Source organism: Anabrus simplex, chromosome 1 (genome assembly GCF_040414725.1).
Source record: "Anabrus simplex isolate iqAnaSimp1 chromosome 1, ASM4041472v1, whole genome shotgun sequence".
In the NCBI taxonomy this organism is placed as follows: Eukaryota; Metazoa; Arthropoda; class Insecta; order Orthoptera; family Tettigoniidae; genus Anabrus; species Anabrus simplex.
Genome location: NC_090265.1, coordinates 97,901,577 through 97,925,480, shown reverse-complemented (window position 1 = coordinate 97,925,480; position 23,904 = coordinate 97,901,577). Strand labels below are relative to the sequence as shown.

The 23,904-nt window shown below is 36.5% G+C and overlaps 1 protein-coding gene across 1 annotated transcript in view; it reads right to left on the bottom strand.

Moving 5' to 3' along the window:
• Positions 1–1,450: 1,450 nt before the first annotated feature.
• Usp1 (ubiquitin specific protease 1) overlaps positions 1,451–23,904 on the bottom strand; it is a 289,870-nt gene continuing 267,416 nt past the window's right edge. The window contains exon 8 of the mRNA XM_067156525.2: positions 1,451–4,214. Within this exon, the coding sequence (XP_067012626.2) occupies positions 3,512–4,214 (703 nt within the window). The 3' untranslated portion in view covers positions 1,451–3,511. The remainder of the gene's footprint in view (positions 4,215–23,904) is intronic.

The window sequence follows — 23,904 nt, the reverse complement described above, 5'->3', positions numbered from 1 at the left end:
ATAAGAAAACACACCCCATGAAAAAAAAAAATCTCAGAGATTTATTTAAGACTAGCATTCTGTAAAGTAATTGTAGCTGTAATTTTAATTGATTACTCATTGAAAAAGTACTTGCTAATTGTAACTGAGCCACATATTTCTCAGGTAACTGTAATTCAGCCCAATTACTTTTTCCTTGCGCTCTTCCTATCACTGCTATTAATAAATAAATATAAAATGAAATTTGCTGATAGTAAATTTTATTTCAAGTCTATGTTATAAAAATGTTTGTGTAGAAACTTGTACCATAGGCCTACACTCCTCTGTATGTTGATAAATTGGAGATGTATGGATATCTCCACATCTTTGTGATAAAACAATGATTGACATAATCATTTTCAACAATATATTGCTGCAAGCAAAGGCAAACTGTTACAAATTTTGTTTTCTTCAATTTTAAGTTACTGGCTTAACATGCTTATTTGCCTACATTGCGATTCTGTACAGAACTCTGCTTACGGAAAACTTATACGCAACAAACAGTTACGTTTTCTGTACGATCAGTATTCAGATATTTTCATCATCAACTCAAATGATCTCTAACTGTTATACCTAATGAATAAGATCTGTGTGAAAATATCTCATTTTCCCGCTCTGCTCCACACTTCTTACCCACCACATCTAACTACTGAGGTACATTTAAGACATGATGGCCGCCAGTTCAATTTTCTTCAAGGATGGCAGCATGATAACCATTCTATGTATTATAGTTTGTTAATACTACTAGCTACAAGGAAAACATCCACATTTTTAATTACAAGAAAATACAAGAATACCTCCCTGGTGTAGATTTCGGAATAGCAGACTTTGATATAGATGTGATTCCCATAGGGAACCTGGAATGTTTGTCCCGAATGAGTAAATTTATAATACCAATATAAATGGTCCGTTATTGGACACTATAAATTTTCCAGCAAATTCATTCCTGGTTGCCAGCATTTTGCCCCAGTGTGCTAAGTTGGGCTCATTAGTTGGTAAATAGCACACCCACCAAGACGCATGGCTAGTGCATACCGTGGACGCCACTGTGTAGGCTATTTGGAGCCACTGGCAGTGCCAATGCACTATGAGAGACTGTCCCATTACCAGAAATTGATGCCTGCCTGGCCTCTCTGGTAATGAGACAAAGTCTCTCATAGTGCATTGGCACTGCCGGTGGCTCCAAACAGCCTACGCAGTGGCCTCCACGGTATGCACTAGGCATGCGTCTTGGTGGGTGTGCTATTTACTAACTGATGAGCCCAAACTAGCACACTGGAGCAAAACGCTGGCAACCAGGAATGAGTTAGCTGGAAAATTTATAATGTCCAATAACGGACCATTTATATTGTTATTATAAATTTACTCATTCGGGACAAAGATTTCAGGTTCCCTAAGGGAATCAACATCTTTATCATGTGATGGCCAGGCAGGCATCAATTTCTGGTAATGAGACAAAGTCTCTCATAGTGCACTGGTACTGCCAGTGGCTCCAAACAGCCTATGCAGCGGCCTCCACGGTATGCACTAGCCATGCGTCTTGGTGGGTATGCTATTTACCAACTGATGAGCCCAACTTAGCACACTGGGGTGAAACGCTGGCAACCAGGAACAAGTTAGCTGGAAAATGTATAATGTCCAATAGCGGACAATTTATATTGGTATTAGAGCAGACTTTACCGACAAGCAATGAGTTCAATGTTCAACTGAGCAAAGTCTTGGTAGAGCTAAGTTAGAATTTGTTGTAGCAGAGGAGTGGAAAGGAAGTGACCAACGTACATCATAGAAACTCAGGCCTATTCAGAGACTAAATGTGGTATTGTAGATTGACAAATAAGAGTTTCATTGGTAGAAAAAGAAGACCTGTTAAAATCAAGAAAAAGATGATTTTTGAGAATGTCTTTAAAATTTACACTGAATCAAAGAATTAAGATGGATTTCTCATGGAGTAGTAAATGTTCATTGAATATTTTTTGCCGTATGCTTTTAAAGAAAATTCCTAACAGTACAGTACTGTACTGTACTAAAGCAGGAGAAAGTTTAAATAAAAATGAAAGAAAACAGCAAAAATCCCCAACATCTCCAGGCAGCTGAGAGGATAATTTCTCAGAATAAAAAAAGAAAACTAATCAAACAGAATTTCTCTTCCTCACAATGGAATGGGTCATGTAACTAAATATCTGTTCAGAAAGTATAGTAATTTGAAGGCATAATATGTATATTTTTAAGCAAATATTTCTGAAAAATAAACTGCAATAGTCAACAAATATTTCTGATCATATAATAAATACCTTTATTGCTTGAGATATTAAACATAATATCACTTTGCAACATGCCATATTTACTTACGCTGAGTCATTATTCACTGTCATGGTGGTCCTATAAACAAAATGCTGTCTTATAAAATCAGTTCTAATCCTGGTGTGTTATGGAATGACCTATCACCTATCAGGATATAACACAGAATTACTTTACCTTGAGGGTAAATTTTAAATAAGTCTTAGTGCTACTTCATGTATGATTATTCACAAAGTACAAGACTAAGAGATATATATTGATAAAATTAAATGAATTCAATATACAGTAAAAGTATTAAATACTGGAATACAAATTATTTATGCAAACAAATGGAATGATAAATATTGTGAAATCACAATGATAGTATATATATGATTAAATGCAAATATTAACAATCATTCAACATGTCTCAGTCAGAAAAATCACAGTTATTTACACCCAACCATAGCTGCTTGATATTAAGCACCATACTGTTCACAACAAAGATAAATTTTAAACAGAAAATATTGTACCTGCAAACTAGATTGCAGTAGAAAAAAAGATTTGAAATAAAGGACAAAATAAAAAAATAGCATCACCAACAATATATACAAGTCCTAACAAAGAAACCAAACAAATACTACTCAACACAATATATTGGAGAAGAGGTGCCATCACTCATACAGTAACCTTTAAGAAAAAATATTTTTCTGCTAGATGGTAGTCATTTACAACTGTGAATATAAGAGTATTCTGGTCTATGTATTCAAGATGGCCATAGGGGTACCTGTCCAGCCAGTGACAAGAAATTTATCAAAATAAAGTTACTTACACGAGGACTCATTAATTTACTTATACATAAGAATGTCTTCAAATATAATCATATTTAACGGCAGTGTCATTTGTGATGCAGTTAAACTAACAACAGGCATACACAAAAATATTTCCTAGCAAACTGACGGGCACATTATGAAAAATGGTAAGAATGCAATGATATTGCACAAAAGATAGTAAGTAAAATTTGTAACCTGTATGCAAGTAAATATGGCATGTTGGAATGATTTGAAAAAAATATCACATTGTTATTAAATATATACAACAAAACTGTAAACCGGTGGTAATAAAATGACTTAAAACTTGTTAATTACTTTCTTTGCACGGCAATTCACAGGAAATTCATCATTACTAAGGAATTATTGGCACAGCCATTATGTAATTAAACTCTTGAATAGAACAGCAGATATGGAGTTAAGGCAGAGTTCTTGGAAGGTTTTGGTGCCAAGATATCCTCGAACTCTTTCCGTGTCAAGAGACGTACCGTATCGTCATCACATTCTAACCACACAGGCTCAGGTACTGAGGCATCAACTACTGCTGATGGAACACTATCAACTGTAATATTATTAAGAGTTTTCAGTGAATTCAATCCATCCCTGTCTTTTCCATTGGAATAATTGTGTGCAGAATGATCTCCAATTCCATTTAACATATGCATTCCCATCAGAGAATTGTTCAGTTTCACACCACAGCAGTCAATACTCCTGCATGTATTCCGATAGTGGAAATTGAGGTTGCTTGAGTCCAATCCACTGTTGTTTGATTTATGCCTGAAAAACTTTAGAATACCTCCCATTTTGTCTCCTGAGCTTCCTCCACTCTTGCTTCCACTTGAACTAAGACTAGAAGCTTTCCGTTTGTCCCGACAGCAATTCAGATAATCATAACAGTTCTCTGATGCCTTCACATAAGCAACATAGTGACCTGATGCTATTGTCGCACCCAGATGCATTATTACACCATACAATTGATACTGATGATTTCGCTTCTCCTCTGGCAAAGAACAGCACTGCTCACAAAAGCATGCAAGCACTAAAGGAGTTGGCATATAGTCGTTAACCTTAGACATGCACACCATTGACCTGTAAACAAAACAAAATTAAACACAATCTAGTACCACAGTACACAATTTAATAAAGAGTTCCTTTACATAATTTGCTCTCTCCCCTTGACAGTAGAACAATGATAAACAGAAAGAAGAATATAACTATGAAATAGCAAATTTGTTTATACAACAACACTGAATCAACCAGCAAAGAAAATAAATGACCTAGCTCATTATGTATTTCTGTACAAACAGACTGGAATTTATTACATATCAATAACACTTTTTCAACCTCTCTCATTTTCCAGAACCAATAATAGTTTGTTTTTTCTTATCTTGCTATGGGACAGGACAGGGCTAGGACTGGGAAGGAGCAACCATGGCCTTATTTAAGGAAGATGGGAAACCACAGAAAACTATTTACAGAGCTGCTGACAGTAGGGTTCGAACCCATCATCTCCCAAATGCAGGTTCACAGCTAAGTGATCCAAACCAAGTAGCCAACTCACACAGTCAACAACAACAAGTTAAAAGTGGGTCTTGATGCTTTGTTTCACTGCACACAATGTTTCATCTAGCAAATGATGATACGTATGATGATGTGTACTTGTTGATTAGAATAGTTATAGAGTACTGGTATATGCATCATACATTTATGCATGGAACAATTTATAAAAGTCATCAAAGAGGATTTACACGATTGTTGCAGATCTGTGAAAGTTCATCTTCTAAGCAGAAGCAATGTCACTTGTTTATGCTTAAAATATATGATGTTTATATTCTTTTTCATACATGGTGTTTAGGAGATAAGTACAAATAACTTTATGGAAGAACCGTAGTTCAGAAAATGTTATTTTTTTACATTAAGCAAATATTTGCTTGAGGGAAGAGCTCGAAGTAGAGCGAGACATTGTGAGGTAAGTAGTAGCTTCATTTTCTCTTTGGCTTATACCACCCACTGTACCATGGTTCAGGCAGTATGCACACATAATGTATAAGAAGCAATTCTACATACATCACTTAACTGCATCTTGAGGAAGTACTCTGCAGGTATAATGTGTACGAAGGAATTGTACGTACATCACTCCACTAAAGCTTCAGGTAATAGCATGTGTACCTTGCATGAAAATTTTCTACATACAAGAAGCAAATGTTTTCACACTGGAAAATATTGTAATATACAAGTATGTTAGCAAAGCTGTAAGTCATTCATCATTAAATACTACCTAAGCTACCAAACATCCAATTTTCAACTTAATTTTTTAGTTTTGAAATAGGACATTATCTTGACATCATATGCAATTTAGGGCCCTACCAATAACCAGCAGAAAAAAATTTGCACTTATCTCCCAAACAATCTACATATGTAACTACACAACACCTGAAAACGCTAAGTTACTTTGTCACTAACATAGCGTATGCAACTCAAGTGGATGATTTGGAATGGCTTAGTTGAAATAGCCACATAGTGAGTCTAAACATATACTGTATTTCTCCAAATCCAAGATGATTTTTTTACTCAGTATCTCATGTGAAAATCAAAAATCTTGCATTCATGACCTAACAGTAATGAACACAACTGGCAGCTAACACGGTAACCATGCTGCTTCTCACTCTGCGCACGCGCGCGCGCACGCACGCACGCACGCACGCACGCACGCACGCACGCACACAACTCGTTGACTATCAACGTCCGCATCTTTATTATTCAATATAAATGGTCCGTTATTGGCCATTATAAATTTTCCAGCTAACTCATTCCTGGTTGCCAGCGTTTCGCCCTCGTGTGCTAGGCTGGGCTCATCAGCTGGTACCTAGCACACCTACCAAGACGCTGGCCAGTGCATATCATGGAGGCCACTGCATAGGCTAATTGCAGCCACCAGCAGTGTCAATGCACTATGAGAGACTTTGTCTCATTATCAAAAATTGATGCCTGCTTGGCCATCAAATGATATAGATGTTGATTCCCATAGGGAATATGAAATATTTGTTCCGAATGAGTAAATTTATAATACCAATACAAATGGTCCATTATTGGACATTATAAATTTTCCAGCTAACTCATTCCTGGTTGCCAGCGTTTCGCCCTCGTGTGCTAGGCTGGGCTCATCAGCTGGTACCTAGCACACCTACCAAGACGCTGGCCAGTGCATATCATGGAGGCCACTGCATAGGCTAATTGCAGCCACCGGCAGTGTCAATGCACTATGAAGACTTTGTCTCATTATCAAAAATTGATGCCTGCTTGGCCATCAAATGATATAGATGTTGATTCCCATAGGGAATCTGAAATATTTGTTCCGAATGAGTAAATTTATAATACCAATATAAATGGTCCGTTATTGGACATTATAAATTTTCCAGCTAACTCATTCCTGGTTGCCAGCGTTTCGCCCTCGTGTGCTAGGCTGGGCTCATCAGTTGGTACCTAGCACACCTACCAAGACGCTGGCCAGTGCATATCATGGAGGCCACTGCATAGGCTAATTGCAGTCACCGGCAGTGTCAATGCACTATGAGAGACTTTGTCTCATTATCAAAAATTGAGGTACCAACTGATGAGCCCAGCCTAGCACACGAGGGCGAAACGCTGGCAACCAGGAATGAGTTAGCTGAAAAATTTATAATGTCCAATAACGGACCATTTATATTGGTATTATAAATTTACTCATTTGGAACAAATATTTCAGATTCCCTATGGGAATCAACATCTATATCATTTGATGGCCAAGCAGGCATCAATTTTTGATAATGAGACAAAGTCTCTCATAGTGCATTGACACTGCCGGTGGCTGCAATTAGCCTATGCAGTGGCCTCCATGATATGCACTGGCCAGCGTCTTGGTAGGTGTGCTAGGTACCAACTGATGAGCCCAGCCTAGCACACGAGGGCGAAACGCTGGCAACCAGGAATGAGTTAGCTGGAAAATTTATAATGTCCAATAACGGACCATTTATATTGGTATTATAAATTTACTCATTCGGAACAAATATTTCAGATTCCCTATGGGAATCAACATCTATATCTATATCTATATCTTTATTATTCATCGCTAGCAGCGGCAACCAGTTGTACAGTGCCTATGTGTAACGTCACTGGATCCCGGGAAATAGTGAAGAGAGAATTAGCCTCTATAAAATCATTTTTCAAATCCGCATAATAGCATCAAAACATGCAAGCCCTCAAATTCTTAGAGATGCAACAGCTACTCAGCGGCAGTAAAATGAAGTTTTATAGACAGCAGGAATATTTTCGTGATGGATCGTCATATTATAAAGATACATGGAACAGGTATTGCCAGCAAATTTTCAATGGGTTCTTGATACTGATAATGCCAATTTTAAGCTAATGGTTATTAAACACATGGAAATGAAGAATAATTGTGCAGCCACAAGAAAATATGGCAAAAGCCTAACTAAAGCCAATATTCGGTGATAGCGTGAAGATAGCTTAAAAATGCGTACTGTACAAAAAAAATGCATTCAGTGGCCCACAACAAAGAAGCTCTAAAGAAGCTGAAGATGAAGATAAATTTTGTTGTTGAAGGTGAAATAGTTATTGTTCAAAACAAAGCTCAATAATTTAATGAAGTCAATTATTTCAAATTTGCTTAAATTGCTGTGTTTAGAAAGGTTTGTTTTTATAATATTTATAGTATCATTTACAGGAATGGTTGAGTACATATTGGTAATGTCACATGTACTCCAGCATCCCTATAAATGATACTATAAATATTATAAAAATGAACCTTTCTAAACACAGTAATTTAAGCAAATATGAAATAACTGACCATTAAATTATTGAGCTTTGTTTTGAACAATAACTATTTCACCTTCAACATCAAAATTTATCATCAAAAGGGACTGGCAATGGGTGAACCCGTTGTTGGGCATTTTAGCTAACATTTTATGGATAATCCAGAGGCTAATAAAATAGTAAATAAAATCAATGGTCTCCACCTATGGATAAGATTGTTTGCCATCATTGATAAACAGCAAAACAACAGCGATAACATTTTAAAATTCCTTAATGGACTCAATTACAACATTACCTTCACTAAGGAAGATGAAATCAAAAACTCTTTAAATTTCCTAGATGTAACCATAAACAAAGTCAATAATAAATTCTCTCTTCAATTCTATAGGAAACCCATATTTACTCCTTTGACTATAAAAAAAGAATCTTTACACCCACAATCTCACAAGTTAGCGCCTTTTACAGCTTGATCCCTAGAGAGTTCAAAATTCCTCTTTCTAACAACAGCCGAAAAAAAGAACTACAATATACTGTATTAAAGAACTGGCTAAACTTAATGGCTGCAAATCAGACATGGTTAACAAAATTATGAACAAAATCAAGATAAAACCTGCAATTAATTTAACCCCTGAATGATAAAAAAAAAACCCAGTTCTGCTGCTTTTACATTCGCAAATTCAGCTCTATATCAGATCACCAACCCAATTAAGAAACATGGCATTTAAAACCCATAATACAAACAGAAATATATTCTGTAACTCCCATACAGCAAATTTAACACACAACAGATACTCAAACTCAGGGATTTATAGACTCAAATGCGCCCACTGTAAGTTTTCTTACATGGGAAAATCTGGACGCAGCTTTCAAACGAGATACTTAGAGCATTACAATGCTCAGTTTAGAAACACTCCGCTATGAGTATTCATATGAAAGAAATGGGACATAGCTTCACCACTATAGACCAGGACCTTCAGATCTTAAATATTAATAAAGGCATTTAATGACTGAATTCAAAAACACCTACATCTCTTTAGACCAGCATTTAAATAAGAATCAAAATCTAAATGACACCGTAGCAACAAAGAGCCCAGTCACTGAACAAATTCCCAACTTATTATCATCTCTCAACATAAACAATAACTATTTTTTTAAATCATCAACTATAAATCTAGCATTAATACCCCTATATCAACAGCAACTAATGTCTCATCGCCTTGGCCACACCCCTTCCCCTATGCGTAACAACAGCCATCTTAACGCCCCACCCACCCCTTTCCACTCGACACACTCCCCTTCCCCTACATGAACCAACAGCGATCTCAATGCCCCGCCCACCCCTCTCCACCCAACACACTTCCCGCCAACAATGACACATCCCCACAATATGAGGAGTAGAGGTAAAGCGACTGTCAGACCACCTCACACAAGCAACGCTGTCAGACATCTCTCCTACAGTCTAAATGGGTAAGTGTTAAGAAGATTAATTCCATTAGTGAACAATTCCAATATCGCAACTCTCACACTTTTTCGTCTTATTCCACGGACTTCAACATGCATCACAGGCCATTTCATTTACACCTAGGAATCCAGTTGAACTCCTCTTTAGACTTACACTGATGATAACTTCATAAGCTTCACAAGCTAGGCAGTATATTTGCATATTTAAAAAGAAGAAGAATTAATCTGTTATTTGAATGAGACTTGATCAAGCATCCTCTACTAGCTATACTTGCTGGCTAACCAGCATCTTCATTTCAAATATTATTAATAAAGACTCTCATTCAATAAAGAAAAGATTTAAATCTATAGAAGATTTTAACTAATCCACAAATCATTTTAAGCTAAATGTACTGATTTCTTGTATATGCTGACAAATTCTGCATAAATATTTTGATTCCCACTTGACTTCAATTGTCAACCCAATATAAAGATTATGAGTGTTAATATTATTTTTTACCGAGCTCGATAGCTGCAGTCGCTTAAGTGCAGCCAGTGCCCAGTAATCGGGAGATAGTGGGTTCGAACCTCACTGTCGGCAGCCCTGAAGATGGTTTTCCGTGGTTTCCCATTTTCACACCAGGCAAATGCGGGGGCTGTACCTTAATTAAGGCCAAGGCCGCTTCCTTACAATTCCTAGGCCTTTCCTATCCCATCGTCGCAATAAGACCTATCTGTGTCGGTGCGACGTAAAGCAAATAGCAAAAAAAATTATATTATCTCCATTAGATGTGTAGATATATATATATATCCCAACAGAACTTTAAAACAGGATTAACCAATTCAATCCATATGACTATAATGTCCTTATAAATCAATGTAAATTATTGTAAACAATTAGATTTTAAAAATAATTTTAATATAACATCCACTTCAGAGCTCTGACTTAAGAGTATAGAATGTATGGCTGATGATGCCTGCAATGACAGGTGAAATATGTACCATTACAACTTTAAAATGATTATACAAGTCTTAAAGACTGTAAAATATTGAAGAGGTGGTTTTAAATAAATTTTTTGTAAAAAGTTTTATTATCTTCAGAGTGGTGTCGAGGAACCCAACGGGAACAAAACTTTGAGTACTGCAACTGGCGTAGGAGAAAAGAGAGGAGGGAGTAGCTTCTGCAGCTGTCAGGAAAGATAGGACTGACCAGGAGGTGAGGGGATTAAATGAGGTGGGTAGGGTTGAGGCTCTGGTCATGGTGGATTCCATTGTTAGACATGTCAGGAAAGTGTGTGGAGGAAAGGGTACCAGGGTAGACTGTTATCCAGGAATTAGGTTAAGGCAGATGTTGAGGAGGAGGGAAAGGAGATTGTGGTAGTGTTTCACATTGGTACTAACAATGTAAGACAAGCAGGTATAAGTACCAACATAGTTGGGAATGTGTGGGACCTGGTAAATGCAGCAGGGTGAAGTTTAAGGAAGCAGAGATTGTTATAAGTGGAATACTGTGTAGGAGGGATACTGACTGGAGGGATATTTGGGATTTACATGACACTGTGGAGTGGGTATGTGGGAAACTGGGAGTGAGATTTCTAGATCCTAATGGGTGGGTAGGAGATAGGGATCTGCGCTCAGATGGCCTTCACTTAAATCGCAGTGGTACATATAAGTTAGGAAATTTGTTTAGAAGGGTTATAGGGAGTTACATTCAGGGAAACGGGGTGGCCTAGGGAGCGGTGATAAGGGAACAGGAAACTGGAAATCAAGTAAGGATGACATAAAAATGTTAGTGCTCAACTGTAGAAGTACTGTACTGTAAAGAAAGGAATAGAATTGAGTATTTTTTTTTTTTTAAATTTAGAAATGCATCTATTTCTGCTTCCTCCATTTGGAGGCTGCCAAAAAGACAAAGCTCAGATAAAAATTTTGATTAGTAATTACAAGGACCGTTTAAAATGTGTCTATAAATAGGTATACTACAGTAAAGCCTAAATAATTCAGTCAATAGTTATGAAATCCATGAGAAATTCCTCATAGGACAAAGATATAACTAGGAGTATAAATGATTTTTTTACTATTGCCAACGATCCTTTTAGGGCTGCTAACCCAATGTCCTTAATGAGTTGGTTATGCAAATTAAATTTCTTACACATAACAGACATATACTTGCCAGATATTGTAAAAAGAGTTGAACCATGGCTGAGAAATGATATAATGGATGCAGAAATGTTCTTGCGTAACTGGAGTGCTTTTCGTACAAATAGGATAGGAATGGTAGGAGGGGGGGTATTCATTCTGATGAAAGATGAATTTGTAAGCTACGAAAAAATTAAAGATGACAAACATGAAATTCTACGTTTAAGGGTCATCTCTCAAGATAATAGGCTATTTGATGTCTTTGGAGTGTACAGACCGGGAAAGGGTAGTGCAGACACTCTTTCAGAATTATTTGATAAGATAATCAGCTATATGGGAAACGATAAGGAAAGGAACGTGATTGTAGCGGGTGATGTCAATTTCACTAAGTTTACAAAGGGAGTATTTTTATTACCCCACCTATTCAATACAATTAATTCCATGGTTATGTGGTTAAATAAACACAGAAATTACTAAATTTAAAGGGACATGTTTTGCCCTTCTTTTATTGGACATCATCAGCCTTGTTTAATCTTAAAACAAGCATTGTATTGAATAGGTGGGGTAATAAAAATACTCCTTTTGTAAACTTAGTGTGATAGCTGTTTTCAATACGGAACAAAGATGAGAGTTATGGTTTGTAATGATCTCAATTTACCAAATGTCAATTGGGAAGGTAATGCGAATGACAGGAAGCATGATCAACAAATGGTAAATAAGTTAATATGGGAAGGGCATCTGATTCAGAAAGTGATGGAACCAACTAGAGGGAAGAATATTCTGTATGTGGTGCTGGTAAAACCAGATGAGCTCTATAGAGAAACTGAACTAATAGATGGTATTAGTGACCATGAACCTGTTTCTGTGGTAGTTAAAAGTAAATGTGAAAGAAAGGAAGATATTAAAATTAGGACTATTAGGCAGTACCATATGGCTGATAAAACAGGCATGAGGGAGTTTCTAAAAAGTAACTAAGGTCGGTGGAAAACGATAAATAAAAATGTAAACAGAATCTGGGAAGGGTTTAGAGCAATTGTTGATGAATGTGAAAATAGGTTTGTGCCTTTAAAGGTGGTCAGGAATGTTAAAGATCCATTATATTATAACAGAGAAGAAAAGAGACTAAGAAGGAGGTGCAGATTGGAAAGAAATAGAGTTAGAAATGGCTGTGGAAGTAAGGAGAAATCGAAAGAATTTACTAGGAAATTGAACCTCGCAAAGAAGTCAGCAAAGGATAACAAGATGGCAAGTATAATTGGTGGTCATACAAATTTTAGTGAAAAATGAAAGAGTAGGTATAGGTACTTTAAGGTAGAAACAGGTTCCAAGAAAGATATTCCAGGAATCATTAATGAACAAGGGGAGTGTGTATGCAAGGATCTTCAAAAGGCAGAAGTATTCAGTCAGCAGTATGCAAAGATTGTTAGTTACAAGGATAATGTCCAGACAAAGCAGGTGACTAATGCTAAAGAAGTACTAAAATTTACCTATGACAACAATGACATTTACATTATGCTACACAGGTTGAAAACTAGAAAAGCAGCTGGAATTGATAAGGTTTCGGGGGATATACTAAAGACAATGGGTTGGGATATAGTACCATATCTGAAATACTTATTTAATTATTGTTTGCATGAAGAAGCTATACCAAATGAATGGAAAGTTGCTATAGTAGCCCCTGTGTATAAAGGAAATGGTGATAGGCATAAACCTGAAAATTACAGGCCAGTCAGTTTGACATGCATTGCATGTAAGCTTTGGGAAGGCATTCTTTCCGATTATATTAGACATGTTTGCAAAATTAATACCTGGTTTGATAGAAGGCAGTTTAGGTTTAGGAAAGCTTATTCCACTGAAGCTCAACTTGTAGGATTCCAGCAAGATATAGCAGACATCCTGGATTCGGGAGGTGAAATGGATATGACGATTGACCTATCTAAGGCATTTGATAGTGTAGATCATAGGAGACTACTGCCAAAAATGAGTGCAACTGGACTTGACAAAGGAGTGAGTGAATGGGTGGCTAAGTTTGTAGAAAATAGAAATCAGAGAATTAGAGTAGGCGAAGCTTTATCTGACTCTGTAATAATTAAGAGGGGAATTCCTCAAGGCAGTAATATTGGACCTTTATGTTTTCTTATATATATCAATGATATGTGTAAAGAAGTGCGATCAGAGATAAGGCTTTTTGCAGATGATGTTATTCTGTACAGAGTAATAAATAAGTTGCAAGATTGTGAGCAACTGCAAAATGACTTTGATAATGTTGTGAGATGGACAGTAGGATGATAAACGGAGTTAAAAGTGTCCTGTTTTCGGCTTTAACCATTATTTTAAAGGAACTGGCTATTGGCCTCTACCTATGAGCAGCTTCAGGCGTGATCAACTACAATATGTGATTTCTCGTACTCGACTCACGTGTCTATGCAAGAATGAGATTTAATTAGTTAACCATTCTAATTACCTTCTTCATTCCAATGAATATAATAATCATTTTTATGTATGAACATTCTTATTGACCGACTGATAGCAATGATATCCTATATGATTTTAATTACTTCACTACCAGCTCTATGTTGTACTTTATGTTTTTAACCTCTGTCAACACGATAGTGTTTTTCTCTTAGCCATGATGAACACTGTTATATGTTTTTACACTAGTTTTAAACCTATTTTATTTTCTATAATGTAAATGTTGAATCGTAGGGTACCATATATTTTAAGGACAGTATGTTCGGGGCCCTGACCTAACTTTAGGCTAAGATTTATTTCGGCTGATGATGTTTACGACAGTTAAGCGAAACATGTCCCAACTTACAACACCAGTTGTAATGTTTCTATCCTAATATAAGGAAAGGTAAGTATTGGAAAGGTGGTGTAAATTATCATTCTTATTTTAATGTTCATAATCTGATGTCCAATACTGTCTACAATGAGATTTATTCCTTGTAAGTCGTATGTTCCGAGCTATCAGTGGAGAGATGGCGTGGAATGACATCAGTAGACGAGTAAGTTTGAGTGATGTCTTTTAAAGTAGGAAAGATCACAATATGAAGATAAAGTTGGAATTCAAGAGAACAAATTGGGGCAAATATTCTTTTGTAAGAAGGGGAGTTAGGGATTGGAATAACTTACCAACGGAGATGTTCAATAAATTTCCAATTTCTTTGCAATCATTTAAGAAAGGCTAGGAAAACAACAGATAGGGAATGTGCCACCTGGGCGACTGCCCTAAAGGCAGATCAGTAGTGATTGATTGAGCACTACCGACAGAGATGTCAAGTTCAGCAGTGAGGTGTTTGAGTGTGATCCGTCGACCACCTCGATTGAGGGTGTCCGCACATCACAGCTTTGTACGGCTGACCGGCACACGGGAGATCACACAGGTTTGCTCGACCTTGTTGTGATGATGAAACACTCCTCGCCCAACAACTCACCATGCTTTTGTCCATTGTCAGGTCTCCGTTGACATTCGGCAAGCGCCTATGAATATCTGTGATGCCCTGGTTTTCCGCCAAAAGAAATTCAATAACTGCTCTCTGTTTGTAAGCACCTCCATTATGAATGCCATTTTGAAGGCTAGTTATAGCGCTGCTGCCCATCAGAAATTAATGAAACTCTACTACGAGACGAAGCGGGAAAATTCAAAGATGTCCCAAACAAAATTATAATTTTTAAAAACTGAAACTGGTCGAGAAATAAAAGGTGTTGTATTATATATTGAGCGCCCCTCGTATTATTATCAAAATCATCCAAGTATTCTGATGTTTCCGCAGTGTTCAATTACATAGGCGGAATTAATATCCAATCCGAGTGAAACATTATGCATCCTCTGAACTTCTCCCATTATAGATCCTTCAAATCACTATTCAACACTTTCCTCAAAATAGTGCAGATTTTAACAACCACTAACTTCTGAAATTAAATGTATATGTTCTACCTGAGGTTTAGGTGAAGAAATGCATAATGTGGCTCATGGAGAAGTTGTGCTAGTTCTCGCACAACTATTTTAACAACAAGCTATCTGATTATGTCATAGAAAGAAAGAGATCCACCTTATCAATACTAAATTTAATAATGTTTTTTAAAACAGGACCGGTTTCGACTTATCACAAGTCATCCTCAGCTGTCATTTACATACACATTAGAATACATGTTTTAACAGTTGTATCTTACAAATAAACATGTCATGTTTGATAGACATTAGGTAGTATGTCTAGAAGTGAAATTCTGCTTCTTACATCTAAGTTTAAAGGATCAAGAATATTAAAAAGATATCTATCTTTAACACATTAAAAAAATTTATAACACATGATAAAATTTGTTGTTTACACCTGACCTTGAATATAGCATTAACGTTCAAGTTTTACTAGTAATAGTTCTTTAAAAGGACTTTCATATTGCGTTGTTTTTAGTCGACTAAATATGCTTAAATGTAGCCGCATGTGCTTATACAGTATACTTCTTATTAGGCTTAGACTTTGTCAAAATGAGTAATGTGAATTCGAAGTTGAAATTACAATAACAAAGTGAAATGCGTTTGAAATAATAGTAAGCTAGGTAATTGTAACCTCTGTTGAATAACTCCTGCAATTATATGCTATTTAAAATACATTTCATGCAAAGAAGACATTAGCACACTTCAATATATAAAAGTTGAAAGGTATAAGACAATCATATACGTTTTGTGAAATTCATATGAAGTATTGTTCTTTCCTCATGCGTATGTGTCAATTTCAAACGGGGTAGTATACTTTATATAAACTTTGTCAAATTAAGTAATGTGAATCTGAATTTGAGATTGTGTTGAGAAATGAAATGTCAGGTAATTAAAACCTGTATTGAATGACCTCTTCAAATATATATACTGTGTAAAATACATTAAATGCAACATAAGACAATGGTACATTTCAATATGCAAGTTAAAAGGTAAGAGGCAGTCCTGCAAATTTGTAAATCTTCATATGAAGTACTGTTCTTCACGTGTACATGCCAAGTTCAAATGGGGCACTATTGGCCACTATTTGCTAAAGTCCAATCACTATAAACTTATATTGACTTGTTAAATATACAGATTGAAGATGAATGTGCTGCTGGGGTTATGAAAGCTGTTGTTGTAGGTGGTTCTTTTTCGGTCTATGATACTTGCTAACTATCTGTAAAAAGTAAATGAAATCAATTAGAAGCGTATTAGAATGTTAAAGTGTTAAACTTGTGTGTGTGTGTGTATGTGTGTGTGTATTGTAGAGATTACTTACTGTCGTGAGATGATTGGGAAGTGTATCGCTTGGCAGCTTGGCGTGTACTATATCGTGAACTTGTGGTATTAGTGTCTGTTGTCGTGAGGGGAATGGAGGGGTGGGGAAGGGGAGTTGCTAACTGTGTAGAGGTGGAGTTAGTTGTGTCTTTCTCCTGCGCTGTGGATTGCGCGTGGTGTTGTTTATTGACTGTTCTCAGATAATAGTTTTTTATAAAAGGGATGATTTTATTAAATAAAATATTGGTTTTATCTGTTATTTCATTAATATTATAATTAGGGTTGGCATATTGGTCTACTGTTATATATAGTTCTTCAGTAATATTGAGTAAGGGTCCTTTGGGGTTTGTGCTTAATATTATCATATCATTATCTACATTAGTAAAGTTATGTTTGTAATCAACCATGTGTTGTCCTATTGCCGAAAAATGGTTGTGTTTTATGGCATTGACGTGTTCGTTGTATCTGATAGTAAAGTTTCTGCCTGTACGTCCTATGTAGCTTGTTAGGCAGTTATTGCAGCGGATACGGTAAACTCCAGAATGAAGGTATTTGTTGTTATTGTTGATAGTTTTTGTGTTATGTATGATGATGTTGCTGTTATGTGTAGTCCTGTAGGCTATTTCAAGGTTATGTTTTTTGAAAATGTTGGTTAACGAGTATATGTGCGTGTTATTAAATGTAAAGGTTGCGTAGTTTTTCTTAGGTTTGTCCATTTTTGATAATTTAGTTTTGGGTTTTGATTTGAATTTATGAATGATTGAATTGACTGTATCTTTCTTGTATCCATTTTTTCTTGCTATTTCTTGGATTAAATGTATCTCTTCATTAAAATCTGTTTTTGAAAGCAGTATGTTAAAGGCTCTATAAACCATACTGTAATATGCTGCTTTTTTATGGGAGCTAGGATGAATGGAATCTGTTGCTATTGTATTTATTGTATGGGTGGGCTTGCGATAAATTTTGAAAGATAAAAGATTGTCTTGTCTAGTAATGGTCAAATTGAGATAGTTCAGTTTGCAGTTGTTTTCTGATTCTTTTGTAAACTGTATATGTGGGTCTATGGTGTTTAATGTGTCTAACAAAGTGTTGTCATTAGTTAGTCTATTATCGATGATAGCAAATACGTCATCAACAAAACGGCACCAAAAGAATATTCCGTTTATTGTACTGATTGAGTTGTATTCGAGGTGGTCTAAATATATTTCAGCAATTATACCGGAGGCGGGAGAACCCATTGGTAAGCCTAGTTGTTGATAAATTGTGTCACGGAACTTAAAAAAGTTGTTATTGGCGGCAAATTCTAAAATTATTATGAATTCCTCGATTTCTAAATTACTTAGTTTACTGTAAGTTTTGAGGTTGGATGAGATTATATCTATAGTTTTTTTAGTGGGGATATTGGGGTACATATTGGTAATGTCATATGACGCTAAGGAATGGTATCGTTCTAGTTGTAGCTCTTTAGTTTTGTTGCAGAAGTCTACTGAATTGTGTATAGTTTTATTGGCTTGAAATGAATGTTTTTTGAGGAATTTTTGGATGAATTGCGATAATTTATATGTAGGACTTGCTCTGTAATTTACTATGGGTCTCATGGGTATGTTGTCCTTATGTATTTTTGGAAGAGCTTTTGCATTCGGTAGTTGGGGGTTCATAACTATGAGATTTTGTGCTTCAGTTTCGGTAAGTAGTAGGTGCGTGTTTTTAAGTAGAGTCTTGAGATTTCTTTGTATTATATTTGTAGGGTCCTTGCGTATGATCCGAAAGGTGTCGTTATTGAAAACTTCTTTTGTTTTTTGAATGTATACATTTTTGTCAATGACTACTGTGGTGTTGCCTTTGTCTGTTTTAGTTACGACCAGATTGTTTTGTTTTATCTTGTTGTTTAGTCTATTTATGTGTGTTATATTAATTTTTTTATTGTGTGAACTATTTTCTTGTAATTTCTTAATATACTGTGGTAGTCTTTTTGCGATGTCGTGTTTTACTTCATCTCGTAGGTCATATGGAATTTTCTGTAATGCAAGTTCAGTTTCTGCGGTGGTAGTTGTGATATTTTGCAAAACTGGGGTATTGCCCCAATTATGTTTCGGACCCTTACTCAAAATTTCAGTTTCTGTTTCATCAAATACTGTATTCGTGAGATTTTTGATCGAAGGATGGAAATTATGTTCAAAGTCAGAATTAGGTTGGGATGAGGTAATCTTATTTATATTAGGAATCATGGGTTCCGTTCTTCGTGTCTGTTTTAAAGACTCTAATTTTTTATTATGGCTTTTTTTTAATGGCTAAGTTCTCTATTTTGTCGTTAGTGATACGTTGAAAGTGATCTATGACATACTATAGATATCAATACGGAACATCATGAAATTTATTAATCAAGCTATCTGATTTACAAGCACTTTTCCCAATCTATCCTTCCTAATAAATTTAGTTCCTACAACTGTCATCCCCAACAAATGTCTGTTGCCGAGTAAAACATTTGCTAACACACTTGTTAGAAATGTTATATTATGTCCAATAGCTTTTAAGTACAATCAATATTGTTGGAATTTGGGAAGCAATGTTTAAAATGTAAGACTCTTGTAACTGCTAAACGACAGCATTGCGAATTCCGCACTGTTTTACCAAGCTGTAGTTGCCATTAATAAGAAATTCATCTGAATGTTTGTCAATACTGATCACGAAGTTTATATCGTACGAAGCTGAGTTGGTTCAGTATTGTTTCAAGTGTCTGTGTGTTCCTTTTGTAGTTCAGTTAAGAAGTAATGAGGACTTAGATCAGGGCCTCTCAGGGTGCATGCGCCTGGTGCATGCACTGTGCATGGTGCAAAAGGCAACTTCACTTGGTTGCCCAGAGTGAAGACCCCCACTCCTTGATTTTGAGCAATAGCGCTGTCTCTCTCGCTCCCCGTCTCACTTGCTCCATAGCACTCCAAATCCAAGCCGAGTTGCCCAGTAACGAAGCGTCGGTCTGAGCCGAACCGATTGGAACCGATGCACTGTGCACAGGAACTCTGGCCGCTGTCTGCACGTGTGAGATTTTGGGCATTTGAGAGGCCCTGACTTAGATGATGTCATCCTATAACAGTTTGTAGGCAATTACACTACCTTTTGGAAATGTTATTAATCCTCGAAAGTTGCTTCTTACTGAATCATATTGGTTCTATCGTTCTACTGGATGTCTAGGAGGAATTGCTTGTTCTTCTTCTTGTGTGAATGTGAGTCATTTCAAAATATTCGCAAATTAGAAGGAATTCCTGTAGATCGTCGCCAGCAAAAATTCTAGAAGTGTTGGACAACTTCCGATTGGGGCACAAACACTAAATCACATCTCTTTTTTCCCTCTATTTTATAATCACAATCAAAAAACAATAATAATCATAAAAATAATAATTCAAACTCGATACTTGCATCATTTACCCATGGGTTAAAGGATATTGTTTTCAAGTTATTTCAGTCTATTACACTTGCGTAAATGTATCTCTCAGCCCTTTTCATGAGTTGTTATATAGATTGACCTTACAGTCTTTCACTTTGCAAAAATGTCTTCTCAGAACTAGTCAGATAGTTGACGAAATAAATGTCAGTAGTTCATCTTGCCTTGCCTTAACATAATTTGACAGGAATAAAAAGGGACATATATTTTCTGTAGATGAGCTTTTTTGTTCTCTGGGAAGACTCTCTTTAATAGCTTACAACTTTTAGAAATAAAAAATAGGAAGATTTTTTAATTCTTGGATTTCATCACATATATTGCGCCACGGTTAAGTGAAAAAAGAACAGGATAAAAAGCATACATATCTACAGTTACAATGTGAATTGACCCTTAAATTTAAACTATGAAAACATTTAAATGGTTACAAGAATATGTACCTAATCACTCTCATTTATGACACATACATACGAATAATATTACAGTCGAACCTCGATGCCTCTAACCTCTATTACTCGAATTTTCAGTATCTCGATTTTCCGCCCGTTTGTCCTATTCTTGATGTGTATTTATTTCTCTATTCTTGAAATTCGGTTATACGGATTTCTCGAAGCAAACATTTCCTCCCTTGAAGCAAAACATACTCTGTAACTCGAATTTTGTGCAACATTAACTGTGCAATACGGCATTCGGGGTTTGTGAGGAACAGTTAACAAGTACTGTATAGAAAGGGTTCTCTAGTGAAGCTAGAAACTAATATGACGGCAACCGAGAAACTCGAATTTCTAGTGATCGGCAAATCGACAAAGCCTCGCCGTTTCTCGGGTGTCAATTACCGAATGTAACAAAGGCTTTTCAGTCTGTCAAACACACAGCAAATACAATGTAAATTATAACGCTATAAACATACCTGTAAAAAACATACTAACATACAAAGAATGACATGTTTCGTTCTACAAGAACATCCTCAGATTCTATCAAAACACTTTAAAAACAATCTTATATATGTGCAGTATTGTTTACGTAGCGTAAACTTGTCAATGATAGATAGTTTAGTGATAACATGAAACAGCAATGACAAAAATAAAAATATATACAGGTATTAATAAGTTATATTAATACTAGTATATTAATAAGTTATATTATTACTAGTATATATTTTTATTTTTGTCATTACTGTTTCATATATTGCGCCACGGTTAAGTGAAAAAAGAACAGGATAAAAAGCATACATATCTACAGTTACAATGTGAATTGACCCTTACATTTAAAATCTTAAACTATAAATTAATATCAATTATATTAATACTAGTATATATTTTTATTTTTGTCATTACTGTTTCATGTTATCACTAAACTATCTATCATTGACAAGTTTACGCTACGTAAACAATACTGTACATATATAAGATTGTTTTTAAAGTGATTTGATAGAATCTGAGGATGTTCTTGTAGAACGAAACATGTCATTCTTTGTATGTTAGTATGTTTTTTACAAGTATGTTTATAGCGTTATAATTTACATTGTATTTGCTGTGTGTTTGACAGACTGAAAAGCCTTCGTTACATTTAGCTAAGTCAACACTGGAAAACATGGCTTCATTCTTAACAAATGAATTACCGGTCACGTACGAAAGCAAGCCCAGAAGTCGTGGATGACAAGCTCCATTTACGAAGCTCGGCTGCGTGATATTGACGAAAAGTTTCAACATGAAGGGAGGAAAGGTTAACCGCAACAAACAGAAGAGACTAACGGATTTTTTTCAAACGCGTTAACGGAGCTATGTTTCTTGTTTCACTACTGCATGTACAGTGTCCTGTCTTCTAAAAAGTTACTATAATAAGTGTTATAATTAAAGTGATGCCGTAAAACAGAGTTTCTTTGTATATTTTTAAGTACCGTTAAACATAATGCATTCCGTAAAAGACCGTAGATACATATGATTCAATTACGTGCTATACATGCTCAAAAACGGTATTCTCCATATCTCAAAATCTCGATAACTCGAAACAAAATTTATCTCCCGAGGTGATTCGCATAATAGTTTCCTTTATTAGACTGTAAAATGAACGGAAATTTAATTTTATAGGTGTATCTGAACATTTGGAGATAACGTTTGTTATTTTTTTTGGCCATAACGTGAAGAGAAAATACCACTGTCACCGACACAACTCCCTGAAATACATTCAACTAATTAAAATTATAAAGTAAGAATAAACCAAAATGCACTGAAATACGCGAAACTACCACATACAAAACAGATCGGTATGTCTCATACATTATTGATGACGATGCTTGTTGTTTAAAGGGGCTTAACATCGAGGTCATCGGCCCCTTATACATTACTAACATACGGTACGACTTTGACATGAGGAAAAGCACCGAACCGCTAGAAACAACACGTGGCATAAATTCCAAAGAAATTACGCACAGAAGCGATGTTAAGAGTGCGCGAACCAAACAATATGAAACTCATTCGTTAGCGCGCACTCGCCTTTCTTGTTTGTACGACGATTGCCGTCCCCAATCCCCAGCCGTAAAGCACACATGCTGCTGTAGTGAGCAGGAAACACAATGTACGAAGGCGACGGACGATACACTCGCGAAATAAAGCATCAAATAAAAACGCTTGAAAATGAAGTTGGGTAAATTACACAAGCACATAAGAATTTATCCCTTATCCTAGGGAAAGAGTAATGACTGTACTGGAGGTTATATTGGTCAAAAATAGGAAGAATTAAAAATAAATTGGAAAATCGGAAGAAGAGTTAAAAACGGAAAGTTTCCGGGTAAATCGGAAGGGATGGCAGGTATGCTTTACTGTCGACGGTGTCCTCGTTCCCGATGATAATGATTCGCAAGTCCTCGCGTGGCAGCCGGAACTTTGGTGGTTTTCATTCTGTCCACGACCCCGTCTACTTCCAGGGCCTGAGCGCCTTCGTAGTCCTCCGGTGTGATGCACGGGACAGGTTTGCTCATCTCAGACTTGGCCCTGCTGAATTTCCTCTTCTTCCAAGGTAAAGAATTCAATGTTCATACCGGCACGCAGCTTCTCGCCGGAACGAGTGTCCTGGTCAGGTGGCATCCTCATTCGGTGGTCATCGGTTCATCTTCCATTGGTGCTCCGTCTCCTAGTGGGGGCCCCTCCAGCCGTGCTGTTGCCGTGGCTGCCTTAATCTCCTGGGACATCGTCAGAGCCTCCTCGAAGTTCTGCTTCCCGCTGATCATCCTCTCTGGACTAGTGTTGGCTACTGAATGCATGATTCGAAGCAGTGTATCGATTCACTCAAGTGTCCGAGTGAATCGATTCACAGGAAAGGCGAGCTCACGGCACACAATTCAGCTTACTCCCAGCGGACAGTGCTGAGTGGCGCACTCACTGGACGTTGACGGGGAGCCGAGCTTCCGCTGCAGCGAGACAGTGTATCATGGCACATCGAAAGAATCGTGAACGAGCGCGGCTCAGTGAGACACATGATACACACGGCTCCTTATCGGCTCACTGGACACGCGAAGAGCCGAGCTTCCGCTGCAGCGAGACATACAGTGAGCCATGCTAGACTGAAAGAATCGTATGCTATAATGGACTCTCGAGCTCAGCTCATTTGTAAATAATACCCATTTGCATTCACTGTCCTCTTCTTACAGGGAGGTTTAAATAATAGATGGATTTATTTGCAGTGTTAAAAAG